Raw genomic sequence first — 17,173 nt, forward strand, 5'->3', positions numbered from 1 at the left:
TGTGGGAGTGTCACACCTGCTGTGTCAAGCATGAGACCCTAGGTCATGGTGCAGAGGAGGAAGGGAAGAGTGGCCTGAGGACCATGTCCTTTACTAAGCAGCCCATGTCTTAACAGATGATGGGACCTGTCCAAAATTTATGGGATGAGTTGGGACTGGCAAAAAAAAAAATAATAATAAAAATAAAAAATTTCAACACAGTTGCTGACAAGGGAGGAACTGGAAACCTATGTAGGGTTAAAGGTCAGGGCACTTATATGGGTTCAGCCCAAACCCACTGCAGAACTTTAAGAACCAAATCAGACCTTGGGGTTCCATGGTGTATGCCTGAAGGATGGAGGAAGGGAGGGGAAAGCACACAAGCAGGCACTGGAAGATGTTCTGAGAAAGAAAACAGGAAATAAGCCAAAGCAGGGTTACTCTGTCGGGGGTCACCTGAGGTTTCTTGTTAGATTTTTAACAGCAGCCAAAAGCCTAGAACAGAAACCACCGTGGCAGAAAGACGTAGAGGGAACAACAAGGGCTCAAGCTTTAAAAAAATGTTGGAAACAGGAGAGAGACATGGCAATAAAGTTGACTCTCAACAGGTGCCCCTAGGATGTGGTGGGTGGACTAGGGAGGCGGGCAATGGTGGAGGGGACCTTGCTAACAGGGGACAGTAGAAATTTACCTCTTCAAGACCTGGAGCTTCTCTCCCTTCAGTATCTGCAGGTCCCTGTCATTCACAGCGGCATAGTCAAACAGGGCCACCACAAAATGCTCCTCTGGAAAGAACAAGAAAGAGATGGCTACCTCCAGGGTTCACGACAAAAGTGGAGGCCTGGGGAACAGTGCGGAACAAGCCATCTCCTGGCTCCCAGGAGTGTTAGTGACAGGGAAGCCACATGGGACTACTCTTCCAACAACGAAGAGGGAATTCTCAGGAAGTGACACCAGACCCATGGCCACTCTAGGAGCAGGCTGACTCTTATTGCCTATCCCATCTTCCCTTCAGATCTAAGGACCAGACAAAAATTTGGGAGGGCAGCCACATGGAGGTAGCCATTGCCAGCCTTCAGAGGACTGTAGGCACAAGTCTGGGAGCCAGTAAATGATCTTGCATTCAGCTTGCCTCTGAAGCATAGCTCAGCATCCCTTCCTATCATCTATCCCAAATGTCATGTGACCACTCTAGCTCTTCCCTCTCTATGGTCTTGGTGCCCAGAGCTTCCTGGTGGCACCTCTGGCTTTCAGCACCTGGTCCTCGTGGCTTTGAGCCTCTCTTGGAGTGATGTTGATATGATGGTGGCCCTGAGTTTGCAGAAGATACAGGAGCAGGGCAGACTACCTTTGAAACGATCACTCTTTGACATCATGGTTCCCTGAACACCTGGCAGAATCTCTTGAAGACTTGTAGCTGGAGTGGTATGGCCTGAGGCTGGGACCTTTCCTTGGTGGGAGGAGGTTTGGCATGAATGACAGGAGTCCCTCACAGTGGTAAGACCCAAACTCTTTTGCTGAAGGTGGTCAGTTATTTCCTTCCCTTGAGCCTCCATCCTAAAGATGGACAGGGACACCTTCTGCTAGGAAGTGAAGGATCGCCTATCTGATGGGAAGATTGGTGTCCTTAGCCAGGCAAGGGACACCAGATGACAACACTGACCAGTTCTAGCACTTTGCTCATAAAGGTGAAAGACTGAGCTCTTCCAGGACAGGAGAGGTGTGTTACCCATAGCGACACCTTCTCCCTCTTAGAATACAATGGTCTGCGTGCTGCATGATCCACATTGCCTGTGAGTGAGTGAAGGAATGGTTTGTGTGGATGGGGGGTGGGGGATACTATGGAAGCTATCTCTGAATGTGGCCCCATCCAGGCGGCCCTGGTCCGTGAGGAGGCTCATTCATATGTGACCACCAGAGTGGAGTCTGGGATGAAGGAGGTAGCATGGGGGGGGCTAGACAGTTCCCAAGGGTTACTGATTGTAGATGGGAAGAGGGAGGCAAGAAGGTGTCTTCCGCATGGACCAGACCTCCCGAGAGGAAAGGACCCAGCAGCCCTGCTGCCCCGTGAGTTTGGGAGCTAGAGTTTCTAAACCAGGCCTCCACAGTGTCAGATACACCCCTGTAACTCTTTCCTTCATTTGTTCTCCTTTATAGCTTGTGGAATGTTGTTTTGTTTTGTTTTAAGCTCCCAGCTTCCCCCACTCCTTTCCAGTCCTACAGGGACCACCAACTGCTCTGGTTCTAACACACGAGGTGGCCTGGAGAGATGCTCTGATACCCATTCTTACCTTGATCTGGGTGCTGATTGGAAGGTGGAGGGGCAAGGTGGTTGAAGACAACCTTGGGCAGAAATATGCTGAGTTATTGAGCAGTCTGCAGCAAGGATAGATGAGAGAAAACTGGAGAATCAGTAGCCCAGATTACCTGTGAGGACCCCCTCTGAGGAAGGAGCATGGTAACTGCACAGGAATACTTAGATACTTTCTGTATGCACTACCCCAACTCCTTGGAGCAATGCTGTCACCCCAGGCCATGTGCCATCCTTGCCTTGACCATGCGTGGAGATGCCCAACTTCAAAGGGGGAAAAGCCCTGTCACCTCATTTAAAAACCTGGCTCTACTATTAAAGAAGACATTGAAGCCAGGTGTTTGTAGACGAAGAAAAATATTTTAAAATGTATTTCCCTAAAACTCAATAAATATTCACAGGATGTCTATCCCATGGGTAGACTTCTTCACATGTGTGCCCAACCAGAGCACAAGGATATGCCCAGAATAATAATAGTCACACAGAAAACATTTTTTTATCATGACAATAGCCATTAGGATCCGTGGCAGAACAATGAAATAAATAATGAGCTATATCTACCATGAACGGTTTGATTAAGCCTCACAAATGCTGTGCTGGAGCCAAGGACTCTTATCTCCCTGGAACTGAAGCCCAAATAAACTTTCATCTCTGAGCTGCCTGAGTAACAGGGTTTTGTTACTGTAGCTAAGGCAGCTACAAGAAGACCAGCTGTCTCGAACTCCTGCGACTTGCCTATGATGGACTGCAGTCTAGAATCATGAACTAAATGGATGAAGAAAGGGCCTCAGGGCAGAAGCTCAGTATCTCTATCTCTGGCAAGTGAAATAGTAAGGAATTGTCATCTTTCTAAAGTTGGTATGCATTACACAGCTTTTAAAAGTTAAGTTCTAGGATTTTATTTGTTAGTATGTCACTTCTGGAAAATAACTTGGCCTAAGTTTGAATTTGCTCATATTCTCATTCATTCATTTATTCATTCATTCATTCAATAAACACCTCATTGTTTGCAGAGTCTTGTGTGATACTTGGATAGCTAGAAGAGAGACCAGGGTTCATCTATGAAAGGGAACACTCAGCTTTTGCTCCCATCAGCTCTCTGTTGGGATTTTGGTAATGCTCACAGTGACAGAAAGGACAGGACATGGGTCCAGGTATGACTCCAATTGCCCCAAACTAATAGATTTGTGACCAAGCAGGAAATGAGATGAAACAGTCATCTAGAAACATGAGCCCAAAGGCGCTGGTTCAGGGAGTGCCTTGTGCCTTAGACTCTTCCCTGGAAGGAGTTGATCACTTACCAGGGGTGGCAGGGGTGGGGGAGCCTTGCTCTGGGTGTGGACCTTCACAGGGCTCCAGCCCCTGCCCTTCTCGCTGACCTGCCTCTTGCTGCTCAGCAGCCCCATCCTGCAGGGAGAGCACATGGCAGACGGTGACAAGAGACGTCCAGGCCCTGGATCCCTGTACCCAATCCCCTCCTGCTTAGAAATATGTGCCTGTAGCTCTCCACCTCAGAACATGGGGAAAGAAGCTAAAAGAGCTAAGCTAGCATCCTTTCTTTTTTTTTTTTCCTCAGTGACCCAGAGAGGGAAAATGACTGTGTTTAGGACACAGACATCACCTGGCACCGGTCCCAGTTTCTCAGAGACGGGAGCCTGACCCCCTGTCTGGTGGTCTGGGTTTTAGTCTTATTTTGCCACTGTCTTGTTATGTCACTGTGAAGTTCCCCTTCCTCCCTGGACCCATGTCTTCTCTGTCAACGGTGAGGTTTTATGTGAGCTTGTCTAATAGGGCGGTCTGCAGCTGCAATTTATAGATGAGGTGCTATATGCAGAGGACAAACTGACAGACGGTATGGCAGGCGCGGAAGACCAACCATAGCTGCCCGGTAACATCGGAAATTTTGTGTAGAGGTCAAGCAGAATTCCACCAGAGCAGAGGGAGGGTGTGCACCCATGCTGTTCCATGGAGCCTGACTTCATCCAGTAGGCACCAGCCCGCCTTCCAGGAAAGGATGGGAGGAGGGCCTGAGTGTGTGCACACACACTTTGTGGGTTACCTGAAGAAGGCTGGCGGATGTTTGTTGCTTAGAAACAAACTTGACCCCCATGAAGACTCTCACAAAAGCTGAAAGGTCCCTATCTGACACCGGGGAGGTGTTCAAAGCCCGAAACTCAGCTTCAGCCAAACAGGGGATGTGGTGAAGGCAACAGTTAAAAATCAGAGAGCAGAAGCCCTGCATTCACACCTGCTGTCATGGTTGAAGAGCACTCCACACTTCCAATTTTGGTATTTGCGATAGCATCGGTGCCTGGCTGCCATAGTCCTTGCGTCTGAAGCAAGAGAGCCAAGGAGGCTTTAATGTGGCACGAAGAGCGGCAGAGCAGCAGCTCGGATGCTGTGGCCAGCTCACACAGGAAGCAGGTGACCCTGCCAGGACAATTCAGGTTCAAGTTTGGATCCCTACTTTCTCCCCTATGAGGGATGCTACCTGCCCACAAAGCTTTGTGAACAAATCATTTCACTTCACTGAGTCTGTCTTCTTGCTGGTGGAAGGTTTGGGTCCATTCTTAGCAGACAAAGCCTTCTGAAGAAGATATCCTCAACTGCAGCCAAGAGAGTTGAGTAATGGACCTCCCATCCGGAATAGGAGCTGAGAGCTCTGGAATCCTCCACTCCATCTTGTCTGTTTGGCTTGTCTCCACAATCCATTTCCGGCTGGTCACAGATGTATTTTTAAATATTCTTTCCCGTGACAATTGGCTGTGTCTATTTGTGTAAAATAAGGGGAAAGTGCACCAAAACATTGAAACGATCGTGTGCACACCACTGCTCCTGGGTAAAAAGAGTTGTCCTGACACCGCTTCAGTCCCTCACTGAAGCGCTCCTGTCTAGTCTCAGGACACAGAAGGTGTTTGGGCAGGTTGACACATGAAGAGCAGACAGGTAGATTTAAAGTTCAGGACCAACAGCTGCTCCGTGATTAGCAGGAATGTTAAGTGGCCCACGGGAGAAACAAGGAACGAACAAAACGCAAAATAAACAATTTGTCCTGTTTTTGTTTCTTTTCTGTTTTGGATTAACACAGATGGCAGCCTGTTTTTGGATGCCGGTGAACTGGCGAGCGGCCTGTGGGGTTCATGATGCTTCCCCTCCCCAGGGCTTTCTAATTTCCAAGGTGGTCCTCAGGGGTATTGGGATTGTCTGTCTTTTCTTGGGGGAGGGGCAAGGTTTGGTATAGGAGCCTGAAAGTTTGGTACTGGATTGAAAGGTGGTGGTCAGTGGGAGTTCCTTGGACCCAGCAAAGCAAAGCAAAACAGAGCCCTTTGTGTGCCTACACTGGCACCACTAATCTAGAAACCCATGCTTGTTTTTCTAGAAACAGGGGATGTCTGCTTGAAAACGAATACCATGAATTAAGCTAGGGTACATGGCTTTAGATCTGCCTGTGATTCATACTTTTGAGGGGCAGGGGCTGTCTGGCAATAGGTGCTCTATTTGCCTCTCATGACACTCCACCCGGAGAACCCTGTTCTGGGGGCCACGCAGCACAGTACGAAAGGGTACAGAGTGTAATTGTTCACCCTCCAGTGAGTCACTTAGGAGTTCAGTGTGTTAATTGGAGTGGTGATTATTTCTATTCCCAGGGTATTATAAAGACTGAATTAGTATCGCTCATTATGAGTGCGTCTTAAAACAGCGCCTAACTCGCCTAAATATCTAATAGGCACTGTACCGTTATGCTAGAGACAAGAACAACCAATGGTCACAGTCCCTTCAGTAACCAGGAGAAGCGTTATTAGTCCCTTTCAGCAGATGGCACTTAGGGATGGCAGGAATCTTTCTGCCATCATGCAGTCAGGAAATAACAACCCAGGCCTCCACACAGATACGACTCAGAATCGTTCCCTCCACACTTGAACTTGACCCAGCAAAGCCATGGCAAACCAAACCGTGGCTCCCAGGACTCTACAACCATTGGTTCTTTGGGTCTCAAACATCCCATCCTTGATAGTAGTGTGCTGTGTCTTACACAGCAGAAGGTACAGGGCTCATCCAAGACTCAGCCAATACTTATCTCATGCTGGCTTCTTGCTTGTTTTGCCCTCGAGATTCCAATACATTTATATATAATGCGTGATTACTGTTCTCCCGCCACAACTTTGACTAGTTTCCATGGCCCTTGATTTATAAACCACAAGTCCTATATTTTGAACAAGTTCTATATTTTGCACTTTGCTTCCTTGGTACGGTTCATAGCATGCTCCTCTCTCTCTCTCTCTCTCTCTCTCTCTCTCTCTCTCTCTCTCTCCCTGTCTTATATGTGGAGCAAAAACCACAGGTTCCATTTGATTCAGATGCATTCTTTCCTGGTACAGACACTCGCTGAGGTGATGTGTGCTGTGTGGGACGCCCACAGTGTGGTGATGCTAAGAGGGGTCAAAGCTCGGGTAGCTGTCCCCTTATGTCCGTCAAGAATGTTCTCACCAATACTTCAGCTCATTTTTCACTGATAGTTACAAAAGCTAGTACCTTGATTTCGTAACCCATTTCACATTTGTTAGTTGGAAGTTGAGATTTAAAAAAAAAAAGCCAGAAAATGGGAACTTGGGAAAGACACTGCCAGTCATAATCCTACCACAGGCAGGTGTTTTCCAAAGGACATTTGAAGCAGGAAACGTGTTCAGATAATGAAGATTTTTTTTTTTTTAGCTGGATTGTAGAATGTGTGTTAGAATTATTTAAGGGAATGCAGTCCAAGTTGTGTGCAATACTTTTTAAAGACTTATCGTTTGGGCCTGGAGAGATGGCTCAACAGTTAAGAACACTGTTCTTTCAGAGGACTCTGGTTTATTTCCAGCTTCTACATAACCAGCAACTCATAACAACTGTAACTCCAATCCCTAGGGCTCTGATACCTTCACCTGTGGTGCACAGGTACAAACAAACAAACATATATATATATATATATATATATATATATATATATACATTTTTAGAGAGCTGATCACTTTTGATAGTGCCAAGTTGTCTTCCATCAAAGGATTAACCAACCCTGTGTCTTGGTTAATTTTATGTCAACTTGATACAACCTAAAGTCATCTGAGAGGAGGGAACCTCAATTTAAAGAATGCCTCCCTGGATCAGGCTGTAGGCAAGCTTTTGGGGCATTTTCATAATCAGTGATTGATGGGGGAGGGCCCACACCATTGCGTGGCACCACCCCTGTGCTAGTGGTCCCGAGTCCTATAAGAAAGCAGGCTGAGCAAGCCATGATGAGCAAGCCAGCAAGCAGCACCCCTCCATGGCCTCTGCAGCAGCTCCTGCCTCCAGGCGCCTGCCCTGTTTGAGTTTCTGTCCTGGCTTTCTTCAACGATGGATGTTGACGTGGAAGTGTAAGCCACATAAACCCTTCCTCCCCAAGCCGTTGTGGTCATGGTGTTTCATCATAGCAACAGTAACCCTCACTAAGACACCATGCCCGATTCTACTTAGCTCCCGAGTAGTCAATTTTTCTAGCACGAGCAATGGGCCTGGTAGCAAGACGTGGCTTTGTGCCATAGCACTGAGTGAGTGAGGACCTCTGGGGGTGTGTGTGGCCCTGTGTAAGGGGACAAACTATCAGTGACAGCCGAGGCACAGTGAGCGGAAAACCGAATCTTTCCTGCTGTGGAAATGCTTCCCACCCCTTACTGCGGTAAAGCTGGTAGAGAAGATTTTTCTGATGATAAACAGTTTGAGGGTTCCAAGCAGAACTTCAGGGTGGAAGGTGACCTGCTTCTATGGCTGCCTGGACATGCCCCTTTGTGGTGTTTTAGCCGTGTGTCACTCTGAAGCCTCGGAGAAGCCTAATGCACGTTGGATGATTATACGCACAAATAAAATTCCTTTATGTGAATCAAAGTTCTTCTTGGCGAGACAGGCCATGGAAACTTATATTTAAAAAAAAAAAAGCTTCCTCATTAGTGATCATGGAAACATATTAATGATCTACTCTCCTGTCAGCATAGGTACCCTCATATTTTGCATTAATAGCACAAGGCTCGTAATCTACTCTTCAGTGATTAGTTTCTTGTAACTTTTAACAAGTTAATGAAACATTAAACCTGGAGCTCATTAATTCTTAGTGGAGCTGGTTCTTTGTGTGGCAAAGGATTCTGAAACCATGCTTGTGCAGTAAGTATCTGACCCCAAGCTCCATCCCAAAAGTTCTGCTACAAGGTGGGGGTGAAGTCCAGGATCTGTATCTTAGGATGTGATTGGACTGATGCTACTTCTCATAGATGCTTTTATTTGTCTTTTCTTCTGGAGAAGGCCTGCAGCTCTTTCTTTTCATTTGCCATAAACAATGCTAATTATTTCTTGTCTATAAGTGAAATGCCTTTTTTTCTGTCCTCCATACAAATATTTCTTATATGTTGCTATATTTCTTGCATAGTTTGCTGACAGAAGAAACAACTTCTCTTTCTGTACCAGCTTGTACCTCTGGCACTTCCCAGCTTGCAGAATATTTTCCCGCACACTCCTTTCTTTACCCTTTTTCATCTGCTCACCTTTCTCTGAAATAATTATGAGAAGGACAGTCTTGAAAACCCAAAATAAATTACTGACAAATAAGATTGGATGATATGGATGGAGCTTGAGCTGGTGATCTAAGATACAAACAGAAAAAGAAATCAAAGCAGAAACTAATCTAGGAGATCAGGCAGGCAGCAAGGATGTCTACACTCACCACTCTGATTGAGTGTCATTATAGGCATCCTAGCAATAAGAACGGGAAGCAAGGAATAAATAAAGGTGCTCTTTACTCACGGACAGCTTGGTTCTTTGCATAAAGAAATCCCAAAGAATAACCAACAGATCTGCAGACCTGGAGAGATGGCCCAGTGGGTAGGGCACTTACTACCAAAGCTGGCAAACTGATTCAGTCCTCAGAACATGGTAGAAGGAGAGAAACGGCTCCTGCAAGTTGTTCTCTGACTCCCATGTGAGCACTATGGTCCCTGTGGATGTGTGTGCACACGTACACACTGAATAAGTGTCAATAAATAAAAATAAACAAATATAAAACTATTTTTAAAAATCCCCCTAAATCTCATACAAACAAATTTTCTTATGTACTTGCGATGAGCAATTGGAATTGAAATTTAAAAAAAAAGCACTCTCTACATTAACACCTAAGTATCTATATTTGAGTATAAATCTAATGAAATGTTTGCTGAGAGTATGTGAAACAAACTACACACCCTGATCGCAGAGCTAAGGAAATGGAGCTCTATTTGGTTCATAACTACGAAGGCTCAATCGCCAGCTGCGGGTTCTTGAGCACAGATGAAATGCAGCAAGGATCCTCGCCAGCAAGTTATTTTGTTGCTGTTAATGGGGTGATTCTCAAGTTTCTACAGAGAGAGAAGATCAGAAGAGCCGACATCTAAAGGAAAAGAGCCCATCCTACCAAAACGTGAGCCTTACTCTCAAGACACAACGTGGTATTGTGAAAGAATGGACATGAAGACCCATGGACACCATAACGAGCCCACTGCTCTGTGACAAATGACCAAGGCAATTCACCAGACCAAACGGCAGTGCCTCTTAAGAGTTGTGTGGGAGCACTGGATACCACAAGTCAAAGGAACACCCTTGTTACACTTAGTCAGGGAACAGCTCTCATAAAAATGACTTAAACCGGATCAGGAACCCAATTACAATGTATAAAACTTCTAGAAGACAACATGGGAGAAATTAGGAGCCCTTGTGTTTGGCGATATCTTTAAAATAACGTTTATTAATTATGTTGCCTGTCTGTGTGCATGTGTGTGTGCGTACACATGTATGTGTGTATGAACCTATGTGCATGTGTACCTTACCTCTGTGTGTATGAGTGTGCATGGTGTATGTGTGTATGCATGCATGTATCTCTGTGTATGCACGTGTGTGTTTGTGTGTGTGTGTGTACACACTCTTGTGAACATAGACACACCTATGGCATCTGTGTGACAACCTGTGGGAGACAGTTCTGACCTTTCATGATGTGGGTCCCAGGGTTAGAACTCAGGCCATCAGTGAGCACCTTCACCCCCAATAAATTTATTACCAACTTACTGGTAATAAATTGCCTATTATTTTTTCATCTTATTAATGATGAGAAAGGGTCTCGTGAGTCCAAATCAGAACTAGAACTCTTAACTGTCTTGCCTCCACCTCCCAAGCACTGGGGTTACAGGAATGCACTACCACATCTGGTTTGGTAATGTCTCTAAGTGAAACACTTACAGCGTGAGCCACTGGAAGAGGAAATTTACTGTTGGACTTCCAGTTATCAAAGAGAAATGAAAGACAATGAATACAGAGAGCCTGCACATGTATAGTCAGGCAGCATTACAAGTTAGTTTGCAATAGAAACAACAAAAAAATGTCCATTAACTATACAGGGATTTAAAAAATGGACGCAATGAGCCACGACATCTCCAACAATACGAGTGAGTCTTAAGAGCACTGCGCTTTGAGACAGAGGCTGAATACACAAGAAAACACGCCACATGCTGGGCGTGGGATACCAGCGGTTGCCAGGGATAGAGGATGGTGAGAGGAGCAGGATGAGCTAGGGATGGAGAGACGGTTTACATGTGTTGCTTTAAACCATAAAGTCAGTCACTGAGTATAAAAGGTAACTGATGAAAATGGAAGAGCTGGGGAAGGGAGGGCTTGGGTAATGGCAGGCCAGGAAAGAGGCCACAGGGCACAGGCCTTCCATGCCTTTATGAGTAGCTACCACTGAGGTGCTGGAATTCACACTGATTGGTTTATACTGTGTGTGGTTATGTGTGTAAGTGTAGAAGCCAGAAGGTTTCCTAAGCTGTCATTCCTCAGGATCGATCCACTTGGATGTCCTGGGCCACTCACCAAACAGGCTAGGCTGACTGGCCAGCAAGTCCCAGGGACCCACCTGTCTGTCTTCCTACCGTTAGGATTAAAAGCATTTGTCACCAGACATGGCTTTTTCACATGGAGATCGAAGAACTCAGGTTTTCATGCTTCTACAACAAGCACTTTAGGAACTAAGCGATCTCCCCAGCCTCTCAGACTCACTGAAGTTCTAACTGTAGCAAAAACAGATACTGATGATGGTGGCTCACACCTTTAATCCCAGCACTTGGGAGGAAGAGGCAGTCGGATCTCTGGGTTTGAGGCCACCCTGGTCTACATAGTGAGTTCCAGGACAGCCAGGGCTACACAGAGAAACCCTGCCTCAAGAAACCAAACCAAACAAACAAACAAAAAAGCCAACACCATTCAACCAACTCCCCCGGCCCCCAAAGAATCTATTATCCTTTGCTTCTAGGAGAAAGCCTTAAGGGGTGGCTGGCAGGCAAACTTCTGGTTTTCAGCTGACATCCTTTGGGGCCCATCCAGAAAAACAAAACAAAACAACAACAGAACTTTCTCGTGGATAGAGTACACACTTGTGACCCGAGGCTAAGTAACAAATGCATGGGTGAAAATTAGTTGTTCAGTAAAAGAGACGGGCACTAGGACGGTAAAACACCCAAAATGCATTACTGTTAAGCAGAGGAAATCCCCAGGTGGTTTTTATTACATGATCGAGATGTGTGAAAAGAATCAAGAAGGGAGCTTGTACGTATCTGAAGATGTAAAGAAAATATGTGGAAATCTATGGAATCAAATCAAGCTGCTGACAATGAAAGAGTTCTCATCTCTGCAAGGGCTGTTGCAGCCTTCCTAAATACCCTTGACAGAGAGAAAGCAAAACAAAGAAAACCAGGCAACCACTGGATTTTTAAAAAACAGAGTGCCTGTCCTGAACCCATCTGAAAAAGGCAGAGGGACAGGAGAAAGGCGATACCCTGCCTCCCGCCAGCTCCGCTCCCTCTTGCAGAATGAAACCTATTATGAATCAAATCAACATCCTCTCTCGTTTACACGGTGATTTGTTTTTACCACAGGAAATTCAGAAAATAACATGGGAGATAAAAATTATCCCCAACGCCATCATTCAGAGACAGCCATTGTTAACACTCTGGTATGTTATTTTCCAAGACCATTTTATTTTTAAAAAAGCAAAAAAAAAAAAAAAAAAAAAAAAAAAAAGGGATCATTATCTACATCTACATCCTGATATCTACATCCTGTTTTGTGACCTGCTTTTGAAAGAACCCATCATGGTCATCCGTTCGTGCTGGTATCTGCCTTGTCTCCTTCATTGCTTGTCTGTCTATCAAGCCTCTTATTATTAGAGCTTAGTATTTCCTGTCCCTTCCATTACACGCCAGTTTACATCCAACATCTTTTGCACCCCACATGTGTGTGTAAATGTCCTGGGTTGAGCTGTTGATGCTCACTAAATCCCTCCACTAATTTTTGTCAAGGTTAAATCCCTGCAGGTAGAATTGCAGGGGTATAAGCAGGGGGCTTCCTCCGCCAAGTCACAGCAGTGTGGGGACTTCTATCCCCCTGTAGCAAAGCTTCTCGCCCCCTGTCCTTTCCAAGTCGGTTTATTAAAAAGCACTCTTTACCCTTCAATTTCACTTTTTTTGTTAAGTAGATAATATACGTAGATAATCTGAATATTTGGAGATTGTACCCTCAAAAAGGAAAAGCCCCCAAAACCCCAGCAGCAGGCCGCGGATGTGGCCTGTTGGTGATTCTCACTTAGTGTGCGCAAAGCCTTGAGTTCCACAAAGCCTGTGTCGTGGTGCAGGCTCCTGATGCTGTTGGTTGGAAGGTGAAGTCAGAAGTTCAAAGCCATCCCCTGCTGCCTGAGTTTTCTCTTACATACCACCATACTTCCAACACCTTTCCCACCCCAGACACGTGTGTGAACGTCCCGGATTGAGGTTTTAATTCTCGCTGAACCCTCTCCCTAATTTTTGTCAAGGTTAAATTCCTGTGGGTGGACTTGCAGGGGCACAAGCCTCTGGGGAGCGCAGGGTGTTGGGAGTAAACTGGTGTGTAGGAGTTGAAGGCTAACCTAAGCTACGTGAGGCCTTGTCTCAAAGACAAACCGAAACCGCCTAAGATCAAAAACCCAAAAAAACAAAAAAAAAAAAAACAAAAAAAAAAAATCCAAACAAACAAAAAACCCCTAAAACTGAGATTACAGTAAGTAAAAATAGCTACACCAATGGAAAACCAGTCACCACTAACATAACCAGGGCCGTTACACATACACACATACTTAAAATATCCAGACCATTTATCTCGCTTGATAACTTAATTATTTCTGTGAACACTACCCTGTGAATTAAATTTATAAGTAAATATAATTTATTTATATTTATTAAATAATTTAAAATTAAGTAATTAAATAAAGTTTAATTTATACGTAAGTAAATAATAATTTTGGTGGAAGATTACTGCCATTCTACTTATTTACCATTAATTTATATAACTCCTACTGGGTCAAATAAGTTCTTTTCAACCTTTGGTGATTATAAATAAACCTATTGTAAACAAACTTGGGAAATATATATTGAGTGGTTTGTGCATTTGAAAGAATTGTAGGGGAGGAGGGAGTGGTTTATGGGGGGGATACAAAGTGAATTAATAAAAGTTAAAAAATAAATAAATAAAAATTAAGAGGAAGGAAAAAAATACAGTCAGAAAAAAAAGAATTGTAATTACATTTCTTGGTTGATGGACTGATTGTGTGTGTGTGTGTGTGTAGGTCAGAGGACAACTTGTAGGAGTTGGTTCTCTCCTTCCACTGTCGGGGTCTCAGGGATCGAACTCAGGTCCTCTTGCTTGGCAGCAAGCTCCTTTACCCAGTCATCATCTCAAACACCCTTGTGTAATATTGTTAAAGTTGTGATTCTGTCAGTAGGGTTCAGTATCAAAAACAGGCACCTTTTTTAAAGGCTTTTCATCTGTGATGGTCAGATTGATTTATACTCTCGGCACTGAAGAAAAAGCTATTTTTTACTTCCTTGTCAATGGAAGAAAGGAAAGAAAAAAAAAACCCTTGCTGTTACAGGAAAAGTGGTAAATAAGACTGCTGTAACGTGCTCTTATTAAAATCTATCACATTTATTAACCACAGTTTCTAGTGCTTCGACCTTGCTTTCCTATAATATACTGAGGTTTTTATGCGACACGTATGTACATGTCATTCTGTCGCATGGTGTAGAGCTTTTCTCAGTTTAGCTTTTGCATCTTTCTTTTGTTTATGGTGCGCTGCCACAGAGGCTCATTATTTTATCCACTCGAGCTGGTTGGTCTTTCTTCTCAGTCTTTTATGCAGAATGCTGTAACTGCTTGAAACTTGCTCACTATCAAAAGTAAATGTTAAAATGTTTTCCTCTTGTGCCTGTGCCCGTTGATGCCCCTCACACTATGACTCTCTTCAGACAGAAAAGGGATCTTGGAACTACAGCCACCATTGTTACTACCATCTCATTGGCGGCTGTTGGAGCTACCACCGGGGCATTAGCCATGAGTCATACTGGGCAGACTGCTCAGACCCTGAACAATCATTTAGCCAATGTAGCTCATGCCTTAGTTGTACATAAAGGAATTAATGCTCAACTAAAAGGAAGCTTGATGGTGTTCAATCAGAGGAGTGACCTCGTGCAGGAGCAAATTGATACCCTATGGCAAATCGCTCAACTTGGCTGTCAATGAAAATATGCTGGACTTTGAGTCACTAGCATATAACATGAGAATTTTTCCTGTGCTGCAAATCTGTCTAAACAATTGTCGAGCTATATTTTAGGTAATTGGACTGGAGAATTCGATACTACGATGGAGCAGCTGAGAGTGGCCATTGTCACAGTAAATTCTACCAGAGTGGATGCAGGACTAGCCACAGGATTATCATCATGGATTGCTGCAGCCATGAATCATCTGAAGGAATGGGCGGGCATGGGAGCGTTAGCAGGCCTTCTGGTGTTGGTCTCCTTGGTTTGCCTGTGGTATATATGCAAGATTAGAGTCTCACAACAGTGTGATGCAGCCATGATCATTCAGGCCTTTACAGCCATTGAAGCCATTCTCCCCAAGCATGGTTGGATACCATAAAAAGCTAAAATGTTACGCTCAGGATGCGAGGCTAAGCACTGCACTCAGAGTCAGCTGCTTTGGACCCAGAGAAGAGCATGTCTGGTTGCATGCGGGTTGATGCCCCAGGTCCCGCCTCTGAGAAAAAGGTATCGGACGGGTCTGATGCTCTTTGGGTGGATGACACCTAAATGAACATCGGTACAAAGTCCCAATTTATTTCTAATATCAGAGATCAGACCTCTACTCTTGCCTGATGCGTCTAAAACAAAAAGGGGGAACTGTAGAGAGCTGCGGAATGCTATGCCTTAAAGATGGAGCTGGTTTCTGTCTTCCACCTTCCCGATGGTGAGTGCTCTCTGTCATGAACAATTCCACATTTGGCTAAGGCTGAGGATCTGGCTTGCTTCCATGTATGTGGACCTATCTGCATTGCCCACGTGGCACGCCTGGGTTGGCTACCCAGAGGCTATTTAAGCTGTGGGCTGGCTTTCCCCAGGGTCCGAGGATTGTTCAAGGTTCCTGAATAAACTGCATTGAAAAAAAAAAATCATTGAGAGAATCACAAAAAAAAAAAAAAATGTTTTCCTCTTGCTTGTTATTATTAAATGTTATGCCTGCAGAAGCAGGCATGTGGAGACCCAAGGACAACTTTGTGCTGTTCTCTCCTTCCATGATGGAGAGAATTCCGTGTCCTGAATTCAGGTGGCCTGAGTTGTATTATAAGCGCCTTTACCTGCTCAACTGTCTCACGGGCCACAGAGATTTTAAACATAGGAAAACAAACAAACAAACAAACTTGCAGCAACAATGCCACAGTGCTAGTGTAATTGACACTCATAATTCATTTTATTCACTTTGTTTTCTTCTCCGACCCGTCAATTTTTGTGTCATTCATATGGGCGCACAAATCAGTTCGATCATTATCTTGTCTCTGTTTCTCCCTAACAGTGATATTTATCCTAAAGTCGGTGGGCGTTCCATCATGCTGGTTTTCTTCACAAATGGCATGTGCCAGTTGTCATATATATACATACATATATATATATAGCTATATCTTTTGCTTTGTGTTTGAGACTTTTACAAAAATGGCTTTATATTCTATGCAAACATTTTGTGATTTGCTTTTGTTTTTTAAATCGTATATTTTAGAGGTTTAACTTATTTTTTGCCTAACTTCTTCCAGCACACTAGGAGTCACCTTGACCTTTCTCATTGTGTCACTTTATTCCTACTGGGCAGCCATTTAGAAATGTCTCCTCATTTCCAATCCCAACTCAAACAACACTTTACCTAGAAGTACATCAAACAAAGGTTATGCAAACTTGGATGGAGATATGAACTTTGTTGAAAGATACTTCAAAAGTGTTTTTTAGGAGAGGAGAGCGAGTCATTGGTTGCTAGCTAGGGCTGCAGTACAGAGATGAGCCTTCTCCCCATAGCCTCCAATAGGCGAATGGGTTGACTGTCACTATTCTAACAGAAACTGTACAAGATGTTTCTTAAACTTGGTGGATGATAGAAATGATCGAAGATAGAAAAAAATGCACAAAGGAAAAGAATAAGATGTCAAAGAATTCAGTAAAGGCTGCAATGCCTTTGAGCTGGCAAAGGGGTTCACATAGGGAGGGACAGAGACACACAGACACATGGGCACCCATGCCACAAACACCACACACCGCACATACGGAAGCATGCTAGACACCAGACAGACACCATGGATCACCCGAGAGAAGGACACTCAGTGAGTGCTGCTATGACAGCTGATGCTTCCATCAAAGCGTGAAACTCTTCCCTCCCCTCACAGCTGTGCCCTAATATCAAATCGATGTCGAGGAAAGATTTAACCATCAAAGGCAAACTTTAAAA

The 17,173-nt window shown here is 44.5% G+C and overlaps 1 protein-coding gene across 1 annotated transcript in view; it reads right to left on the reverse strand.

The window, feature by feature from the left end:
* The window catches only part of Blk (BLK proto-oncogene, Src family tyrosine kinase), a 42,417-nt gene that overhangs the window by 12,603 nt on the left and 12,641 nt on the right, over positions 1-17,173 (reverse strand). Inside the window, exons 2-4 of the mRNA XM_021658424.2 lie at positions 3,592-3,697; positions 2,271-2,322; positions 671-764 (exon numbers count right to left, since the gene is read on the reverse strand). Of these exons, the coding sequence (XP_021514099.2) occupies positions 671-764; positions 2,271-2,322; positions 3,592-3,696 (251 nt within the window). The 5' untranslated portion in view covers position 3,697. The remainder of the gene's footprint in view (positions 1-670; positions 765-2,270; positions 2,323-3,591; positions 3,698-17,173) is intronic.

The sequence above is a fragment of the Meriones unguiculatus genome, chromosome 9 (genome assembly GCF_030254825.1).
Source record: "Meriones unguiculatus strain TT.TT164.6M chromosome 9, Bangor_MerUng_6.1, whole genome shotgun sequence".
NCBI lineage: Eukaryota > Metazoa > Chordata > Mammalia > Rodentia > Muridae > Meriones > Meriones unguiculatus.